This window comes from Miscanthus floridulus, chromosome 19 (assembly GCF_019320115.1).
Source record: "Miscanthus floridulus cultivar M001 chromosome 19, ASM1932011v1, whole genome shotgun sequence".
Classification (NCBI taxonomy): domain Eukaryota; kingdom Viridiplantae; phylum Streptophyta; class Magnoliopsida; order Poales; family Poaceae; genus Miscanthus; species Miscanthus floridulus.
The window spans coordinates 72,003,044-72,024,836 of NC_089598.1; the positions used below are offsets into that span (position 1 = coordinate 72,003,044).

A 21,793-nucleotide genomic window follows, 5' to 3' on the forward strand; every position below is an offset into this window, starting at 1 on the left:
TTAAAAATTAGAAATAAATGGCAGTGAAGAGAACTCATAATTTTTAATGGCAATGAAGGGATAAGTATGACTTTGGATGGCAAATAGAAAATTCTCTTCACATGCCTAAGGCATAATCACATGTTTCCCAATAATCTTATTGTTATCCTAGGACTAGTGTACTAGCATGCTGACCATATGAGAGCCAGGGTAGTTAACCAATCAACATTATTCATGAGACACCTCAGCACATCGCTTTGTAACAACTGTAGCGATTATGTTTGTACAAATATGTAAACCAACATGCGAGTCAACTGGTACTCCGACCCAAAATACTGCAGTGTTGCAGGATGAAAGAAGACATATCGCACATGTTCTCTAAAAAAGACAAATCGCACATGGCACTATATATGATTAGGATGAATTTGTTCCACTTTTGCACCGGCAGCAATTTATACAGTGTACACACAGCTTATAAGCCATTTTCTCCTAAAATTTCCACAATGCGGACCTTCTCAGGCAGGGACAGAACGAACAAGAGATTTACTAAAAGGAACGAATGGTAAAGAAAAAAAAATGGACAGTATTCAGTAATCTCTATTGCTATGCCCAACAACCAATTGATCCAGTTATGGGTTGAGGTTATCCAGTGCCTCCAATAGAATAGGCCTGAACCTCTTGCAATCCAGCTTCACGTTTTGCTTGTCCATGAAGGTCTGCCTGATGAAGTCAAACCCGTTTTTATGGAAAGCAATAGGGTTCTTGAAGATCTCATGGTCCCTCGGATATTGCTCCGTGAGGCTGCTCTCGTCCACGCCGATGCTGTATTGCTTGTAGTGAAGCCCCATCAGCTCCGCCGGGTTGCCGAAATCAGCGCGGGATACCCATTCCAACCCTCCCCACGGCACAATCTGAATCAGTGTGGCATTCTGTGGCAAGAACACGCAGTTTGTCAGCCCAGCTCCATGGACACCCATCATAACGTCCACCGTGTTAACCAGCCTGGCGAACTTGGAGATATCAGAGCTCACATTGGCCTCATCGATAACCACCTCAAAGCCGAGCTCCTCAGCCATTGCAATGATCTCATCGAGGTTAAGGAACATCCTTGTACGGTGCCTCTTGATTATGAGCAATCTTGGCTTGACCTTAGGGTACTCTCCAAGCACGGTAACAGTGTCCCTGCCCAGTGAGTAAGCTCTGCGCATGAATCTGTTAAAATCAACCATTGAATAGTTGTGTGGAGCCTTCGACGAGTCTATTGTGAATTCCATGTAAGCATGCAGGCCGACAATGACATGCTTGAAGCAATGCACCTGGTCATCCTTGCTGAAATCAATCACAGGGTACTTGGACAGCTTCTGAAGCACAGTGTGGTACTTGATTGTCCACCAAAGTGCCATGTCTGTTATAAGGAACTGAACTTCTCCATTAAACTCGCTTGCTGTCGTGAAAAGAGGGACCATCACGTCAGTGAAGTCATGGAACAGATTTCCAGTGTAGCCTGTCAGGGAAAAGATCACAGCAGGCATGTCATGGTACTTGGTGCACTCTGGGGCCACTTTGCTTGATTTCACTGTCAGCTCAGTGATATGACTAAGGCAGAACTCGTCCCCTTTCCGAGGGTATGGCTTAATTTTCCACAGCTCATCTCTCTGCGAATGGCCACGCTCCATGAACATGATTGATGTAGCATTTGGGTGAACTCTAACATCACCACGCATCTCGCACACGTTTGCTCTAAAATTTGAGAAATCACACAGGGGCTTGCTCCCCTGCTGATCATAACTTGTATCTGCAAAGTGAAAGGTACTGTGTCAACAACACGCTATGTTTAATCAAAGTAGTAGGCAGAAAAGGCTGGACCGTCCCAAGGGAGACAGAAACGGTTTTGGTAGATTCCAAGGGGGGAAAAAAAGACAGACAGCCTAAACAAAACTAGTAACAGTTAGGCATCAAGAATATGAGCTTGAACAGTTAACTGAAAGGGAAAAAAAAGGGAAGCAGCCCAATATGCAACCTAAATCTTCCTAAAACAGGCATATTGGAAATCTACTCCCCGCATTCAATAATTTCTCTTGAGAGGCACCCTTTGTAGCTTGGTCGAGATTATAATAAAAGTTTGACTTAGGATGAAACTAAATCGATCTAAATTTTGGAACTGAGGGAGGATTTTTTTGTATATGTAACATTTCTACACTAATTTTGTTTCATGGTATGAAAGAGGTTTAAATGATCGAACCAGATTGTTTAAGACAAGGGTATGTGTGACATTTTGCATCAGCTTTTTCTAGACAGTGCCCAGTTGGTTACTAGTCCAAATTAGAAATGTCTGTGAAGCTCAGAGCAAGACATTCTAAGCTAGTTGCTGTGAAGCTCAGAGCAAGACATTCTAAGCTAGTTGTTGTGTTTTGGCAAATCGAGCTCTTTCATGGAGCAGAAACAATACGCGAAGCATAAATAAAGATAGGAATGGGGTACACACCGTCTCGCTTGGCATTTTCCGTGTCCTCGGTGTCATGAATAGTGTAATTGGAAACGGTTGGGAGCGTGACTTTATGCTTGTCCGTCGCGTGCCCACGCTCCTCCATCCTTTTCCCCTCGCCGTCACCTCCGCCGCCTGGAAGAACAATCCAAGGCAAAATTGAATGAGAAAAGCGAACAGGGTGGAGGATTTCAATTTACCCGTCTGAGGTCCGAGTGTCAAATCATGGATCTGCGACTGCGAACACCCACCGGCTGTAACGAAACGAAAACGAAAACGAGCACGAAGAATTTGGAATCGTGTGTCCGGTCCGGACAAGGAAATCATGTGCCGCTCAACTGCGACGCCTTACCTAACTTCTCCCCGTCGGATTTACGGCCGCTGCCGTCCTTGTTGGGGGTCAGCTCCGTCATCCCGCTGGTCGGGTCCGGCTCGCTCAGTACCCGGCTCTCTTCCTCCTCGCCTTTGAACCCTGCAGCCAGAGGGGATTGAAGGCAGAAGCAATACCACACGTCAATCGAACAACAGCGTAAATAAGCAAAATTGAGCAAGAAAGAATACTTTTCAGATAGAACTAATCAATAAATAAAAAGAAATTAACCTTGTGGTTTTGGATCAGCTTCGTCATCGACCACTCTAGGGTCTCCACCTGCTGCACGAAGAAACGCCCAAAGTTCAGTAATTTTCAAAGATAAAACGAAGTCTCGAGAATTCGACGGAGGATTGCTCACGGAGTGCGTCGGTGGAGGTCCTAAGGGTGGTGGCGGGAGGCGAGTTAACCTTCTGCTGGATCAGGATGGACGTCGGCGCCTGGTCCACCGGCAGCTTGCCGTTCACTGCTCAAGAGAAGCGAACGCGACAGTTCAAGTTCAGTTAGTTAATAACGAAATTGAAGGTAGACAGTCGCGCTCGAAAGGGAAGGCAAGGTGAGGTGAAACAATCGAATTCCGAGTCTCTGAATTCTTCACTTACGGCTGAAGAGGATGGCGTCGGGCTTGGAGATGACGACGAAGGTCACAGAGACGAGAAAGAATCCGACGACGATGACTAGAAGCCGGAACCGCCGAGACTCCTGCCGGAGGCCCCGCACCAGCTTCGGCCGCTCGCCGGACTTCATCCTGCCCTTTTCCGCTTCTTCGCCCCACCCAACCCGAGAATAGGAATAGAGGCGTGCAGCAACCCAAGAAGAGAGCGAACGACGATAGGAGGCGGCCCGGCCGCCGGTGTGTCAAAGAAACGAAGCACGGGAGGAAGCAAGACGACGCAGTCAGGCTACCTGGCTTTCTGCGTGTGCCGGTTCCCCTCTATCTATGCGCGCCTCTGACCAGAGGGCCGCAGCGGAGGCGACTGGGAGACTGGGAGGTGGGGTGGGTGGCGGCAGACTGATCCAGCGGAGAATTGGGCGTGGTCGTATGGAGGTTGTAGGCGGCCCTGGCCGACACCGGGAGATGCGGTCGCTGCTAGGCTGGCGAGTGACTGCTTGCCTCTGCTTTCGAAGCTGTCCTCCGACCCTCTCCTTTGCCTCTCAGGGTGTCTGATTTGGATTCGGTGACTAAAGTTTATAAGATATCATAAGAGCATGTCGCATGGATTGTTTAGATATTAATAAAAAATAAATTATATAATCCGTCAGTAATCTACGAGATAAATTTATTAAGTCTAATTAATTTATTATTAGCATATGTTTAAATTATAGACTAATTAGATTTAAAAAAATCGTCTCATAAAATAGTCTTAATCTATACATTTAGTTTTGTAAATAGTCAATCATCTTAGAACCAAACACCCCCTTCTCTCTAGCATCGTTGGAACAAGTCGGCACGGCGCCGCGACACGCTGTTCCGTATTTTAAGATCCATCCCACCGGCTTAACGGGGCGCCAGTGCGACAAACAAGAATAGCACATGAAAAAGTGACGCAACAGAGGATAGCAGCTGATGTCAGCTAGTCTAGACAGCTATGGAATGAAAAGTACAACAATAAATATTAGTCGATGTAAACATGATTAACAATATATTTTAGCTAGTATTATATACACATAGGCCCGTTCGACTTACCCACAAACCGACTTATTCGGCTTGTTTTTTCAGCCGAAACAATGTTTTTCTCTCACAATAATTCAACCAGAACAATATTTTTCAGCCAGTTTCAGTCAAATTTTAGCAAGCCTAACAGGGCCACTTGATACAATTAATATGAGATGCAACAGCCATCCCTTTCCTTCAAAGTATTCTTACTGTTTTTATAATAAATAAAGCGTATATGAATCTAGAAAAATTATTAAACTGGACTTTGCACCTAGTATCCTAAAAAAATATACCATTGATACTGTTCGTTTCAGTGAAATTTGGCTTAGCTAATTTTTATACTGATTTATTGTGAGAGTAAAACATTGTTCTTTTGCTAAAAAGTATTGTTGCAGAACAAGTCAATCATATCAAGAAATCTAAGAAGTAAGAATCTATTATATAATTTTTATACACTATAAATATGTAGATAAACTTTCCTCAATACTCTTTTCGTTCCAAATTGTAAGTCATTCTTGTTTTTTTGGTACACAACTTTTGTTATGTATCTAGTGATCTAGATATATGATATGTCAAGATTTATAGCTTTTACTATGTATCTTGAAAAGCCGGAATAACTTACAGTTTGAAATAGAGGGATTAGAAGTGATAATTTTTTAAGTTGACTTCTTAAATCCTAGAACCATCTCCATGAAACACTCTAGATTTTACCCTCTACTTCATTCATCTCAAAATAAATAACTTTCTAATAAGGTTTAAATTTTACTAAAACAATTAACATTCTATATATATAAAAACATGGGGCATTATCTCCTAATGTGGCAACTAACCACATGTGTATGCAGACAATAACTTCTTCCAAATCTAGGAGATATCCTCATGAAAAGGAAAGGATATGAGGGTACATGTGCTTTTACCAATCTCTTTAGCCTATCATCTATTTTTTTAGAAAATCATTTATTTTGGGGCAGATGGAGTATATCTAAGTTTGACTATCCACTCCAAAAGATTCCCTATTCCCCTTGGGCACCGTTTGTGGTCATTGTGCGGGCCTTTTGGGCCGGCCTAGGAAAGAGGGGAAGCATGCATTGATGTCATGTCGCTTCATCGACTCTTCTTTGATTGCTCCTCGTTTGCATTCGTGATGTAGCATAACAGTTTGGTCTCACACACCTAAAACTTTGTGCCCCTAGAGTGTCACGGCCATTCATCCTCATTGATGTCAGGAAACTAAAGCGGCGCTCACAATTCTATAGAAATAGGAGCAATCTACCATCTAAAAACCTACACTCTTCTTTCTCTGCTCCAAGAACATATACACCGAGCCAAAATTGCACGCGCACCATGATTGGCTTCAAGCTACCTGACAACGACTCCTCAAGCAATGAAGGATCAGAAGTATGGGAAAGCAGCAACGAGATAGGATGAAGTGAAGACATTTCGCCTAGTTTTCCCTGGACGACAGAAGACGAGAGGTTCTATGGTGAGGCGACGGGCAACAAGGAGAATGAGGACAAGGACGAGGATGAGTACGAGAAAAAGGATGAGGCGAACGGTCAGGAGGAGGATGACAATGGCGTGCCTCTGGCAAAGAGGCACAAGGGATCCTCCATGTCACTCATATCACTAGAGGACAAGGTCTCAAATTAGCCAACCTCTCTTCCCTAATTCCCCAACTCCCCTCAGCACCTCCCGGTGGCGGTTCCAACAGGAAAACCCATGAAAACTCACTCCATGCGCCCACCCGATGTCTTCCCTTCATTCTCTTCCAGCAAGTGCTTCTTGCTTTGTGTTTACACCGTTCCCCAGCCTTAGCCATACATGGTCGTCCATGGCAAGTACCGACGAGCTGCAAGAAAACCATGCTAGCGTTGGCGTCATCCAACGAAGGTTACGTCAGCATCCCAACACAATCTATGTCATCCAGTGAAGTTTAGATCCACAAAGTGTGCAAGAACACGACGACCAAGCAATATGGCTATGGCGACTCACCATAATTATCGGTGAGAGTTTGCTGGATAATCGTAAAATCATCACTTCAAAACCTTAAACATAATGCATATTGAGACGAGATGGAGTGGACATTACCACAAACTCTATGAAGCCAATCTTGCTGATGAGAAATTCACCGGTAGAGGCAGACTAGAGAGAGAAAATGATGTCCAATGAACTCAAACTCGCACGGATCATGATGAAAGGAAGAAAGGAGGCCACCTTTGATAGCGGTGTTACCATGCGAAGCCTAAAGGAGGTGTTGATGACGGTGGACACCAGAACAAATAGATTGAGGTGGTGATTGGTGAACTAGAGTTGAGAGCAAAAGGGAAGAAAGGAGGGGCTTGGCTAGCGCTTTATAGAGCAGAGATGGGTGGTAGAAGCGGGGATAGGAATGGTGGTTATTGCTAGGGTGTCACTACTGGCCTTAAGGCCTCCTTGAAGACCTCCATTACTTGGTTGAGTGAAGAGGCCGGCGTTAAAGCGAGACCAAGATTCCAAGCGCGAAGAAGATGAGAGTGAAGAATCTGACAAGTGGGGGCCACTAGTTAGCGGGAGAAAGGAGAGAGTAGGCATCAGCTTGAGCAATTGTCCACTTAGGTTGTTGAGCAGGCCACGAGCTAGGCTGTCTTCCAGATCCGGAAATAGGATGACACGTGCATAGAGAAAAGAATAGGCACCGAGCTAGGCTTCGTGGAAGAGAAAAGAGGGAGAGGCCGAACTAGGCTATAGATCAGCCCAAGGCTGAATTTCACATGTGGAAAACGAAGAAATGAACGAAGGTTGCTTCTAGTGTTGGTCTGAAAGGAATAAAAAGAGAAAATATTTAAAAGGAAAGCTATTTTATTTTTTCTAGAGTTTAAACCTTGACCAAATTCAAACCAACTCCTCTCCGCTTAGGCTAGGCTTGTTACGCCATATGCTGAGTCAACCCCAGGCACCCAGGTGGAAGGCAAAGATGTTTTGGATAGTCTTTGCCGTCACAATTTAGTTGCTCGGTACGATGGTCTGGCTTTCGCCAATCCTAATAGCTCCACTAAGGCCTAGGGAAAACATGACATCATCACCATGGATGGAACGAAGGTCTTTTGTCTTGGTGCCTCCTCCACTGGAGCACTCCGACCCGATGAAAGGCAACCACGATTAGTTGCAATACAGAAGGGAGGAAAAGAAAAAGTTTAATGAAATTGTGCCATCTGAATTTGATTCTCCTTGTAGTTGTAGACTTTTAGTGACACCATTCTTTAAATTGGTAATCATAGGCTTAAAAAATATTTTAGCACGGTTTAGGGTCCAAGTACTAGGACGGATGAAACCATACATACATAAGAAGAAACAATTGATGCGACCACTATATAATATTATCTCTTATTTTCTATATGATCACTCTTATCATAGAAATTAATACTATATAGTTCATCCTTGGATTTTTATCCTAGATCTGCCACTATGGAGGAGACACCAGGAGGCACCGCCCAGTGCCAACCCTTGATGAACCACACCACGAAGGGGGGATGAGTAGGGTAGGGTGGAGGCAGCTCTAGATGATGCTTCTTGAGATGAGAGGTGTAATATGGTGATATGGTTTGAATGTTCACACGATAATGCTGATGGGAGAGGGTGGTGCCAGATGTTTACTATTTGTCCATCTCTATAAAAAAGAATACAATTCTAGATTAGGTTAAAGTCAAAGTATTTTAAATTTAATTAAATTTATAGAAAAAATTGTGTTAACAATTATGATTTCAAATATATTTCATGATTAATCTAAATCCTACTTGTTTGATATATCATAAACATTAGTGTTTTTAGTAAAAATTTGAACAAAATCAAGATTGATTGACAAAGCACTGTACCTAGAATTATACTTATTAGGACGGAGGAAGTAATATTTGATAAATGTGTACCAAAGCAGAATGCTAATCCCATCTATCGGTGCCAATTTTTTGGGTAGTCATATTTTTTTTGTTGGACAACATTACAGTATGTGTCGTTTATCCAATAAATATTACCTTGAGTAATTATATTTTATTGGGTAAAATAATGCTTTTGTTTAGTTTATTACAGAATTAGCAGATATCGTACTTTGAGAAAACGATATTGCAAGATTTCACACTTCGGACAAAGAAGATCAAACATAGGGATATAGTCGTCTGTCAAAAGAGAACTTGTCACTCGCTAATTAATTAGTTTGATTGTTAACTAGCTTAATTTCTTAGTAAAGTACTAATTAATTCCGTACACTAATTATATGAGTCATTTTAGGCAAGTTGGTGTTTAAATGCATTCATAGGTATGTGCATGCATAGGGTTTAAAAGATAGACAAACATGGACGGTATTGACCAATACAAAATATTTTACAATTTTGGACAAATTTTGAATCTCTAATACCTTGTATTCCGGAATGAGGGAGTATTATTTCTGTAATTTCTTGATTTTAGGATCTATTTTTTGTTGTCATAAAAATATTAAAATTAAAGTTTCAGAGATATCGATAGTATCGAATTGAGCATGTCTTGATTGCTATGAAATTTGCTCACCCGGATTCATGTCCTAAGGCTAACACGGCTGCTAACACCAACCCCCTCCCCACATATTTTAAATTTGCTATAAAGATGGTACATGCACCCTGAGTAGGCTGTGTGGTGTGTACTACAATCTGTCAGGACTTAGGAGTATGCATGAGTGCATCTTTAGCTTCTATATATATTACATGTGTTAAAAATGATCACCCAAGAAACAAGTTTTGCAAAGTTTGATCAATAATTAGTCAAATTATATGCATATTTAAGACTTTAAAGTTGCATCATAGTGCCTTTAGGATCATACTGATTTTTCAGCAACTCACAAAACATATTATTAGATAAATTAAGGGTCAAATCCATTATTTCACAGTTTCTGCAATTGATTTTCTTTTTTCGAGACCGTGTCTCTGCGGCACATATTTCATTAGTTTAAGTTACAGAAAAACTTGGTAAATCGTAGGTTACCAGCAATGCCTCAGCGAGGCAACCAAACACACACAGAAGAGCTAAGGAGCGATTATACGACCAGGAACGATAAAAGTGACCAAAGTTGGTGAAAATCCGCACGATCCCAAAGCTTGGCATCCTCCCTAACCGCAAGAAAAACCTCCTGTCCCAAGCTCGATGTTGCATCAAAGGTTCTACTATTGTGCTCTAGCCACAGCCTCCAACCCACTAGCAACACGACTGTGTCAAAGCCACGTCTAGCCACCTTTGGTACTTGCTTCCTGGCTCGCGTCCACCAAGACCAAAAACACAGCGCATTGTCTTGACTCAGCCATTGTAGACCAACAATACCAAGTACCCTTCACCAAACCACTCTAGAGCTCATCGCTCGCCCAACACCATCGAAGAGTTTTAGGGACACCCTCAATCAACACAGTCCCTTCGGCCACCTCCCAAACGTGAATGTATCTCTTATTATCAAACCGGGGGACTTTGGCCGCCAACTAGGGTGGCCACGTCGCCCGAAATTCCACTGGCCGTCTGATTCGCGATCAACGCTCAGAAATGACTCCGCCGAACGTTGCAGTAGATCCCCCTGCTGCTTCCCGACTCTTCGTCTCGCCCCCTCCTCTCTCTCTTTCTTCGCTCCCTCTCACTCTTCCTCCCGACGCGGACAGCGGCGACGGCGCCAGGCGCGTGCGGGCCGCGGCAGCCACGCTCGACCTCGCCACACCGGTGGCCATCCCCGGCCACGGACCGGCACGGATAGGCCCCCCTGGTGGCCGTCGTCACAGCTTCCCTTGCGCCGCATCCTCCTGGTGACCCGCAGGCGCTCGACGGAACCCTAGCTGCCTCTTCCTCGCCGGCGGCAGCGCCAGCCCTCAGCACCCTCCTCCTCCTCCTCCACGGCCCTCCACACCCCCACCGCGCCGCAGGGGTGGAGCGACAGCGCCTCCCGCCGAGTGCTGAGCCGGTGGCGCGGGTGGCCGTCCCCCGCCGTCCCCGGGCACGACGCGACCGAGCAAGCCCTCCCGGTGGTTGACGGCGTGGCTGCCCCCTTCCGTAAGTATGTATGACATTGTGATTTGTTGTTCGCACATCTTCAGCACACATCGGTGGCCGTCCCCGCACACGGAGTGGCGCGACTAGCCCCCCCCCCTCCGGTGGCCGCCGTCACGGCTTCCCCTGCGCTGCGTCCTCCCGGCGACCCGTGAGCGCTCGACGGAACCCTAGCTGCCTCGTCCTCGCTGGCGGCAGCGCCAGCCCTCAGCACCCTCCTCCTCCTTCTCCTCCACGCACCTCCTCCACCCACACCCCCCGCCGAGTGCTGCGCGGGTGGCCGCCCCCCGCCGAAGGGGGCCCCGACGGCCGCCGTACCCGGCCACGACGTGACCGAGTGAGCCCTCCTGGTGGTTGACGGCGCGGCTGCCCCCTTCCATAGGTATGTATGACATTGTGATTTGTTGTTCGCACATCTTCTTCCTGGTTAAAAAAAACTAACCAAAACCGTTGTTTCAGTTTTAGCTATGAAGAGAACCATTGCATCATTTGAGTGCTTTGTAACCACAGCAGGTTCGTTAACATGTTTTGGTTGGCCTTGTGTACCAGTTCCAGGTTCTCATCTATTTGGATTTTGTAGTTATGAGTTTGTCGATGCGTATGTCATTTCCACTTAAATGAAATAGCATGAAATGATTGTGCAAATTTCAAACATAAATTCTAATTTACATCCTGCACAAACTTTTGTCAGCTCGGTGTTAGAAACTATCATGTGTAAAAAAAATGTTTGAACCATTATGGTAGCTTAGTGACAGATGGATAGCTGGACCATCAAGGTCCAGTTCGAGATTACCCTTTTCTATAAAAAAATATTTTCTAGTTTAGTGTATTCAGATTGAATCTGTGCTTCTGCTAAATTGCGCCTCCAACAGGTTCCATTTGTTTCGCTAATTCTCTTGGAATTCCCAATAATGCTCACCTCCATCCTTGCATTTTGTGACTATTTTTTTCTTAAACAAATCTCTTATGGTTGCTATCCAATTGGTGCTTTCTTTTCTATTCTTTTGAGTTTGGCGACAGTTTCAGCAAATTAATCCTCTATTTTCTAGGCCATACCATATGATACTAATGCTTACAAAACAAATAATGATTGTCAGCAAGCTTCTTCAGGATCAGTTGGGGATTATGAAAAAGTAGTTTTTTCAGGTATCGCTTCTATGTCTCTTCCTATTGCCTCTACTTCCATTCTATGTATGGCCTTTTTCCCAATCTTGTTACGTGGGTTTGCTCATCATGGATACACAAGAGGAACATGTGACCAGTAAATTCCATTTCTGTTCGACTGCGAATTATTAGAGTAATGCACAACACCCCTTTAACTGTTGGCCAGATGGCATCAGGTGCAATTTGCTGACAACCCATGAGTCATTTTAAACCTATTAATAGTAGTGAAAATGCAGTATGCGATTGTTCAATGAATAAAAATTTGGTAGGCGGTCTCTGTCATCAAATTAGCTGGTTTGTGTACTTCACCGTTAAAATTTTACATTATCTTTTGTAGTGCTATACTAAATCAAATTATCAGCGGAGGTAACAACATGAAACAATACATGATATTTTTACTTCTCACTCATGTGCTTGGGAGAGATGGCTACTCAGGATGATGAAAACTATGTGCGGATTCAATCCCATTGGGAATTGTGGACAAATGGACAGAAATATTTTCATCCTATAACTGGCCTGATGTATGTACTTGAGTATGTATGTAACCTAAAAAATAGGGTGTCAGTGTTTGAGAGCGTGATTTTTTTTATAACATTACAGTCTGATGAGTTCTGTTGGCTTCACAGACTCCTTAGGTTTAGATTGATGATTCCATGTATGAATGCCTTTTAGGTATGTTGTCCGATTCGGCCTTTGTATTGCATAACTTGATTTTGGCTGTAGGTGTAGATGGTTTTTGTTGCAGTTGTGATAAAAGGAGCCTCTGTGCCACTAATTTATGGTTCCCAGATCTCTTCCATGCCGCCAAAGTATAGGAGAATAATGTTGACATAATTCACGGTGACTGCATCCTCATGTCTCCAATCCTAGCCCCAAATCTAGAAATTATTGCAATTGGATTTTACTTACTATTTCTATGTTTGGTTCTTGGTATTTTTTGAAATAATTTATAATTTGAAGACTAGACCTACATTTAAATTGCTCTGTGCTTTGGCATCTAGTGGTGCAAAAAAAGGTCTAATGGCATCTAGGGTCAACCCGCAGCTTCCAATTAAAATTAATATAGTTGGATATGATCACCATTCGCCTGCACTCCCACTTAAAATGTCCAACTGATTAAAGAATATACTCACATGTCTGGCTCTAAATTACATTAAAGAAATGTTAATAACGAAGCTAGAAAGAAGGAACCTTGTCTATATCAAAGTAACATTGAGTTTTTAGTAGTGTGGAAGTTCTTAATCACCAGTGTTACCTAACAGTGCTTTGTGTGGCCTTGCTATTTTAAGACATTGTTCTAAAATTTGCGTTGTAAATTCGTGATTACCACGCATAAAAAATACCATGATTTCAAAAGTATGCATAGTAGATGTGTCCTGCACCATATAAAAAAGGCTCCAATCTTTTAGCTTTTGTGCATGACATATCTATATTTAGCTCCTAATATTATTTCCATCCAGAGATTAAACATGTTTTTTACCTGCGTCTTAACCAGGTGATTTGCCGGCGCGTGCGATGACACGCGTAATGGACTAGTTCAATCAACACTTAGAACCGCTAGAGGCCCCCTGATGTCGTGAACCCACACATTGGCGGCGAACGCTTCAACGACCATACACCTGTTTTCGAGTGGGCACCGCACCAAACAGTGCCGGACTACCATCGCAATTCACCTGATACTTCTACCGTCGATCTAACAATCACACCATAATAAGGTAGACGTGCCGTCTCCCAAGACGGATTTATGGTGCGTTTGGTCGGAGAGAGAGGTAGAATAAAATAGTTCCATTCGCGGTTTAGAGGTGGGATGGTTCTATTCTTGTATTCGTTTGGAAGGATGAGACAATTCTATTCTTATGTTTGGTTGGAGGGACGAGATGAACGGGATAATAGATCCGTTAAGTCAACTTAGATGTGGGTCCCATATGTCATTGAAATTTCCTATCCATCTCTATGACAACGAACTGCCGCCTGCGCGGATACCTGTCTCCATGAGGACCACAACTCCGTCCACGCCATCGCTCGCCCATGGCCACCTCTACCTCCGACCATGCCGCTCTGGCCATATATCTCCGCTCGCCGACTGTTTTTGGCCACCCCAAGCTTGCCCAGATCCAATCAAAGCGTACTGCTTCGGCCATCTCCGCTTGCCGGCCGTCTCTGCTCGCCCAAATCTTGCTGTGGCGCATGTGGCTACGCTTGCCCCGGCCTCGGGTCTGGTGACCCTCCGCCCACCCATGGCTGCGGCTCCACCCGCCAGCTCATCCGGTGCCTCTCCTCCTCCTCAGGCACGCACAAGAGGGAGACGGCGTGAGCGCCGTCTGAGTGGAGCGAGTTTGTTTGGCCAATTTTTTGGGACGGGCTTGTTAGATTTCTTAGGACTCAATCGAGTCAAGTTCACCAGAGTGGGTATATAGAATAGGAATACATGTTCAAGATTTACAGAGAGGCAGAGAGAAGGGGAGTGAGAGGTAGCAGACCATCGAAGGCCGTAGTGGTCGAAGCACCGGCCGGGATCTCGTTGGCGGACGCCATCTGCGCGCCGGCAGCGATGTTCGGTGGAGAGAGAGGAGTTGGTGCAGTGGCGTCCTTGGCGGCGGCGTGTGCGTCGGGGTGGCGTTGTCGACATCGGTGGTGCTTCCCGTCGCTAGCAGCGCCCCTTCTCAAAATCGGGTTAGGGTTGGGATGTCGGTGGGGTGACTGGCGGCGCGGTGAACCTCGTACTGCGAGCCCCAGCCCCCACCTTTCCTTTATAGCACTGTGTGATGGGGGCCCACCAACCATGTAGGGTTAGGCGCCCCCGATCAGGGCGTGAGAACAAGGCCCAAAAGACCGTTGGGCCTAACTGGTGGGAGATCAAACCTAACATTCTCCCCCTTGATCTCTCATCTATTCTTCGTTCTTTAATTTCATACTCATAACTTTCAATTCATACTTTTCTTGCTTCTATCCTATTTCATAATAGATTAGTGCATAGAATTGTCCCATCGTCATAGCAATTAGTGCCGTTAGACTAACAGCCACAATACACTTCTCCGTTTTGAAATGTAAACTTTCTTTGGGCCCTTTGTATGTTCGGGAATCATAGGCTTTCCCTTAAACCCATGCCGGCTACGTGTTCTCTGAACACGTTGGGTGGTAAGCCCTTTATGAGCGGATCCATGAGCATTTTCTCTATACTTATATGCTCAAGATTTATTATATGATCCTGAACTTTATCTTTCACAACATAGTACTTTATGTCAATGTGTTTGGCAGCACCACTTGACCTATTGTTGTGAGCGTACTGTACCATTGGATTGTTATCACAATACAATCTCAGTGGTTCATTTATATCATCAATCACTTTCAATCCGGGTATGAATTTCTTCAGCCAATTCACCTGCCCCGTTGCCTCATAGCATGCTACAAACTCGGCATACATTGTCGAGGATGTAGTTACGGTTTGTTTGGAGCTTTTCCACGATATAGCCCCTCCTGCGAGAGTAAATACATATCCTGACGTGGATTTTCTTTCATCTCCCGCATAGTCAGAATCTGAATACCCCTCTATCTGCAGGGAATCAGATCTTCTATACGTAAGCATGAGGCCTTTCGTACCCTGCAAATAACGCAGGACTTTCTTCACTAATTTCCAATGTTCAATTCCTGGATTCTTTTGATATCTACCAAGTAACCCGGTAACAAAAGCTAAGTCAGGGCGTGTACACACTTGAGCATATTGTAAACTTCCAACAGCTGAAGCATATGGTACCGCTTTCATTCGGTCAATTTCATATTGGTTCTTAGGACACTGATGTTCCCCAAACCTATCGCCCTTGACTATAGGAGCAGGTGAAGGACTGCACGCATGCATACTAAATTTCTTCAGGACCTTTTCTATGTATGCCTTTTACGATAATCCTAGAGCCCCTTTTCTCCTGTCTCGGTGAATCTCTATTCCCAAAATGAACGAGGCCTCACCGAGATCTTTCATATCAAAGTTTGAGGACAATAATTTCTTTGTTTCCATTAGTAGATTGATATCACTACTAGCAAGCAAGATATCATCCACATACAAAATTAGGAATATGTACTTTCCATTCTTGAACTTTGCATAAACGCAATTGTCCTCAACATTTTCTTCAAACCCAAAATCTTTTATCGTTCTATCAAACTTCAAATACCACTGTCTTGAAGCTTGCTTCAATCCGTAGATTGATTTCTTCAGGCAGCATCCCATATTTTCCTTTCCTTTTACGACAAAACCTTTCAGTTGTGCCATATAAACATTTTCTTCCAAATCCCCGTTTAGGAAAGCCGTCTTTACATCCATTTGATGTAACTCCAAATCATAATGGGCTACAAGTGCCATTATAATTCTGAAGGAATCTTTACATGAGACTAGAGAAAACGTCTCATTGTAATCAATCCCTTCTCTTTGCGTGAAAAATTTTGCCATAAGTCACGCTTTAAATCTTTCTATATTCCCTTGGGTGTCATATTTCGTTTTGTAGACCCATTTACAGCCTACTGTTTTGGCTCCTTTAGGAATATTTTCTAAGTCCTAAACTTTATCGGTACTCATTGATTTCAATTTATTTTCCATGGCCTTAAGCCACTTTGATGAATGGTCGCTTCTCATGGCTTCTTCAAATGAGGTGGGATCATCCCCCATCTGACATTCTTCTGTTTCATAAACTTGATAGTCATCAGTAATAGCTGACCTTCTTATTCTTTGAGACCTTCTAGGTGCTCCGACACTTGTTCCACATTGGGCTGTTGTTGTTCTTCCTCATGTGCAACATTTGGTTCTATAGGTTCCTCAAGGACAGGTTCCTTATGTTCATTCATTGTCGCCACGGGAGAACTTGCAACAGGTGTTGGCACTACAGTGTCCTGCACTGTCGGTGCAACAGCGGCAGGTAGCGTGAAGAATGGTTCTTCAACCATCGGAGTGGGTACATGTACCCGCTTCTCCTGTAGGCTGATTTCTCGTGCTACCATGCTCCCCCTGATCATGTTATCCTCCAAGAACACAACGTGTCTTGTTTCTACAATCTTCGTATGTCTGTCAGGACAATAGAAGTGATATCCTTTCGATCTTTCTGGATAGCCAATAAAATGGCAGCTGTCTGTCTTGGAGTCTAACTTTCCTATGTTTGGGTTAAACACTTTTGCCTCAGCTGGACAGCCCCACACACGCAAATGGTTAAGTGAGGGTTCCCTTCCTGTCCATAATTCATACGATGTTTTAGGCACCGATTTACTTGGTACTCGATTAAGTATGTGAATGGCGGTTTTTAGTGCCTCCATCCATAAACTAATCGGTAATGTGGAGTAACTCATCATGCTTCTTACCATATCCATTAAGGTACGGTTACGTCTTTCAGCCACTCTATTCTACTGAGGCTCCCCCGGTGTGGAGTACTGAGCAACTATGCCATTTTCCTGTAGGAACCTTGCAAATGGTCCAGGAATTTGGCCATATGGGGTATGTCGCCCATAGTACTCTCCACCTCGGTCTAATCGTACTATCTTGATTTTCTTATTGTGCTGATTTTCAACTTCAGCTTTAAATATTTTGAATTTATCCAATGCTTCTGATCTTTCTTTAATTAGATAAATATTGTCATAACGAGAGTAGTCGTCTGTGAATGTTATAAACGAGTCATAACCATCCACACTTTTCACAGGAAAAGGACCACATATGTCTGTGTGGATTATTTCTAAAATTCCTGTGCTTCGTTTGGCATCTTTCTTAATTTTCTTGACATACTTTCCTTTGATACAATCAACACATTGTTCTAAATCTGAAAATTCTAAGTGCGGGAGAATTGATTCCTTAACCAATCGTTCTATTCTCCCCCTCGAAATATGGCCCAAGCGACATTGCCATAATTTCGAAGAGACAGTATCAATTCTCTTCCGCTTCTTAGTTACATTCGTAGATGGGGAATCATTCACATTCTCATCGCATACATTGTTCGTATTCTCAGCAAGAGATAATAAATAAAGCTTGTCTTGTCAGAAGGCAAGACCAATACATTTATTATCAACCAGTATCTTACACTTGCCATCACCAAAATGACAATCAATTCCATCATCATCAAGTTTCGAAACACTTATCAAATTTCTACGCAAAGAGGGAACATAAAGTACTTCTTTAAGTCTAAGTACAAAACCATTATTCAATTCTAAAGAAAAAACTCCAATAGCTTCAACATTAGCTTGCACTCCATTTGCAACTTTAATCGTTCTTTCTCCTCTTTGCAAGGTTCTCGTTCCACTTAACCCCTGTAAGGAATTTGCAACATGAGTAGTTGCACCTGAATCAACCCACCAAGTGGATTTATCATAACATAAATATAGGGATTCATCTACAAATGTAATAAATTCATCACCTTTCTTTAGCAGAGATTTTAGGAAGTCTGGACAATCCCTCTTGTAGTGTCCCTTCTTAAAGCAGTGCTTGCACTGATCTTTTTCAGCTCCATCATACTGCTGATTCTCAGAATCTTGGGGTTTTTTTTCCTGTGAATTGGAGGAAGAGGCCTTATCCCCACTTAGGTTTCCCTTGTGGTTTAGAATTCTTGCCATTAAAGTTCTTTCTTTTGTTATTCTTCACAAAATGAGCGGATTCACCTTGTGAGGACTTAATCCTCTCCTCTTCTTGAGCACACATTGAGATGAGTCTTTCTATGCCCCATCTTTCAGGCTGCATATTATAATTCACAATGAAGGTGTCATATTCTTTTGGCAAAGAAGCAAAAATCAAATGAATCAGGAAATCCTCCTCCTTCAAATTCATTTCCTTTAGCTTAGATGCCGTAGTGTTCATCTTTAAAATGTGCTCTCTTATGCTACCATCAGTGAATTTCTCATTCACAAGCTTCTTAATCAGTGAACTTGCTGTGGCCTTGGTAGACCCAGTAAACTGACTCTTGATTTTCTTAAGATATTCTTTAGCAGTAGCACATTCAGGGATTGAGCCCCTTATTTGTTCTTCTATGGTGGCCTTGGCCACCAACAGGCACTTGCGGTTGGAGAGAGTCCATTGCCTATGTTTAAGGTCATATTTTATTCTTATTTCAGCGTGATCACGCTTTCGAGCAGCGAAATCAACGTCAGATTCATTTTCACCTCTCACCGGGTCCTCTGGTTCAGTAGGACACGGTGAGGTGATGGCAAAATCGACCTCTCCCAACGCAAGTTCCAATTCATACTTCTTCCGCCACACACGGTGATTGGTTCCATTGAGTGTCGGGATGTTGGCAATGTTCACAATGCATTTGCCTCCTGAAATCACACCAGAGTAAGTAAGAAACATTTATACATAAAATTTCATGCTTTAACTCAACGTTGGTCAAATTAAAACTTATAATTTATCCATGCAAACATTTTACATCACCGTTGGGCAGAAGTAAAATTAATGCTTAATTTCTTATGAATCAAATTATAATATTGTTATTAACAACGTTGGTCAGAAAATAACAACATCATAATCTCATCAAAATTATCAGAAATTCATCACTTCTCTTAAAATTAAATTATCCCGTTGGTTCAAATTTAATCAAAAGAGAACGAAAATTATCATGCACAGCGGAAATATTAATAACCTTTTCATATTATTATTTTCCAGAAGCACTAAAAAATTCACTGTTTTCTGAGCAAAATATCGTTGGATAAAATTTGCATAGAAAAATTGTATCAAAATCATTCAAATTCATCAAAAAATATGCATTAAAATTGCTCCTGGAAAATAATAACAAAATTTTTTCTTTCATTTCATTTCAGCCCAGCGCGGCCCAAGACGGCAAAAACCGACTCGGCCCAGTCCTCCGCGCGCGCAGGCCGCAACCTGGGCCTGGGCCGGCAAAGTGCCGCGCGCGCTCGCGCCCGCCTGGGCCGGTGACGGCCCGAGCATCCGTGGCCGTTGGTTCTGATCGGACGATCGCGCGCCGTCATCGGGCGAACAAAAACGGCGTCTGGCCGCGTCCTCCCGAACCCTAGAGCCATTCGCTCGCTGCTTCTCTCTCTTCTTCGCCGCGCTCTCTCTTCTCTCTTCAGCCGCAGCAGCGAGGTGAGCGCAACCGAAGGCGGAGGAGCGGGCGATCCATGGCATCGTCGCCGGCCCCCTCGCCGGCGCACGTACTCCCCAACGGGTGAGCACGCCGCCATCGAGCGGCCTGGCCGCGGCGCCCCTTAGCCGAGCCCAGCGAGCAGCGCCCCGAATCGGCTCTTCTTCTCCCGCGCCGGCGAAGGTGAGTCCACCCCCTTTTTACCTTCTTCCCTGTCCTTTCTCTCTTCTGGGATTAACCCGTGGTGGGGATGGGGAAAAAATTAGGGTTAGGGTTTGATTTTGCCGATTCGGTTTTCTGTACTTTCGATTTCGTTTCTTTTTCGTTCATCCGAATGGGAAACTAGGGTTAGGGTTAGGGTTCCGACCCTTCTTTTCTTTCTTCTTCCCCTTCTTCCCTCTTTCGGATTTGGGTCTAGGGTTTTCTCTTATCCGAAAGGATTTAGGTCTAGGGTTCTTCTTTCTATTTTCTTTTCCCCGATCCGGTTTCTTCTCTAACCTAGCTCCGGTACCATTGTTAGATTTCTTAGGACTCAATCGAGTCAAGTTCACCAGAGCGGGTATATAGAATAGGAATACATGTTCAAGATTTACAGAGAGGCAGAGAGAAGGGGAGTGAGAGGTAGCAGACCATCGAAGGCCGTAGTGGTCGAAGCACTGGCCAGGATCTTGTTGGCGGACGCCATCTGCGCGCCGGCAGCGATGTTCGGTGGAGAGAGAGGAGTCGGTGCAGTGGCGTCCTTGGCGGCGGCGTGTGCGTCGGGGTGGCGTTGCCGGCGTCGGTGGTGCTTCCCGTCGCTGGCAGCGCCCCTTCTCAAAATCGGGTTAGGGTTAGGATGTCGGTGGGGTGACTGGCGGTGCGGTGAACCTCGTACTGCGAGCCCCGGCCCCCACCTTTCCTTTATAGCCCTGTGCGACGGGGGCCCACCAACCATGTAGGGTTGGGCGCCCCCGATCAGGGCGCGAGAACAAGGCCTAAAAGGCCGTTGGGCTTAACTGGTGGGAGATCAAACCTAACGGGGCTCACTCCGAATCTCAGCGAATATTCCATGTATGAGAGCGGCTCCATCCCAAGTGGTAAGAATGGAACCGCTCCATCCCATCCCTCCTCATCCCTCAAACCAAACGCATCCTTAGTCGCAGCGGCGAACGCTGACATGATGGTTTTTGCTGATGTCGGTAAATCGTCCCAAGTGTATCGTGAGTCCGTTCTTCGTAGCCATTCCCAATGCAGTATGAGAGCAATACCAAAATGACGAAGGTCCACGAAACCCAAACCTCCTAGCTCCCGTGGCCGGCAAACAATTGGCCAAGTGACGCAGCACTGTCCTCCCTGCGCCACCTCCGCTCCGGTCCAAAGGAAAGCATGGCTGCAGCTATCGATGGCCTTAATGGCCCAAGGCGACAAACAGAAAGAAATTGTAGTTTGTGTCCGGATGGCTGAGGTGACCAATGCATGAATCGCATGCCCAACCAGGTTTAATAGCTTCCGTTGCCACGATGCAACCCTTTGCTCAATTGTGTCAATTAGTGGTTGTTCATCACACTTCTTCAACTTGTGGACGGATAGTGGGATCGGCTGGGGAAATCACTAACCCTGCACTGTAGAATCAATTGAACGAGGTTCAGCTGCTCAACGGTGCAATGGATTGGCGTGGCCACACTTTTCTCCAGGTTTGTGAATAGGCCCAACGCTTCACGAAACACTCCTTGAGCACGAGCAGATCGTCCTGTCGTGGGGTGATAAAGAGCACCAAATCATCTGCATAAAAAGTCGCTCGACACTTAATAGTGTGATGTACCAATGACCTGAGGAAACCTTGACTGTCTGCTAAGCAAAACAGCCAATTTAGGACCTCCATGACCAACACAAACAACATGAGGAAAGCGGGTCTCCTTGTCGGAGGCCCCGCGCGTGGCAGATACGACTTCCGGGGCACCCATTAAGCAGAATTTTTGTGCTTGCCGAGGAAAGAATAATAGCGATCCAGTCCCTCCACCGTCTGCCAAAACCCAGAAACTGCAACAGTTCAAGCAAGTTCTTTCGATGGG

The 21,793-nt window shown here is 44.6% G+C and overlaps 1 protein-coding gene across 1 annotated transcript; it reads right to left on the minus strand.

Moving 5' to 3' along the window:
- Positions 1 to 342: 342 nt before the first annotated feature.
- Positions 343 to 3,958, minus strand: LOC136526961 (alpha-1,3-arabinosyltransferase XAT3-like). The gene is made up of 6 exons (XM_066519536.1): positions 3,437 to 3,958; positions 3,196 to 3,300; positions 3,066 to 3,116; positions 2,817 to 2,936; positions 2,465 to 2,599; positions 343 to 1,774 (listed from the first exon to the last, which is right to left on the minus strand). The coding sequence occupies exons 1-6, from the start codon at positions 3,579 to 3,581 to the stop codon at positions 609 to 611; spliced, it is 1,722 nt and encodes a 573-aa protein (XP_066375633.1). The 5' UTR covers positions 3,582 to 3,958; the 3' UTR covers positions 343 to 608.
- Between the last annotated feature and the right edge of the window lie 17,835 nt (positions 3,959 to 21,793).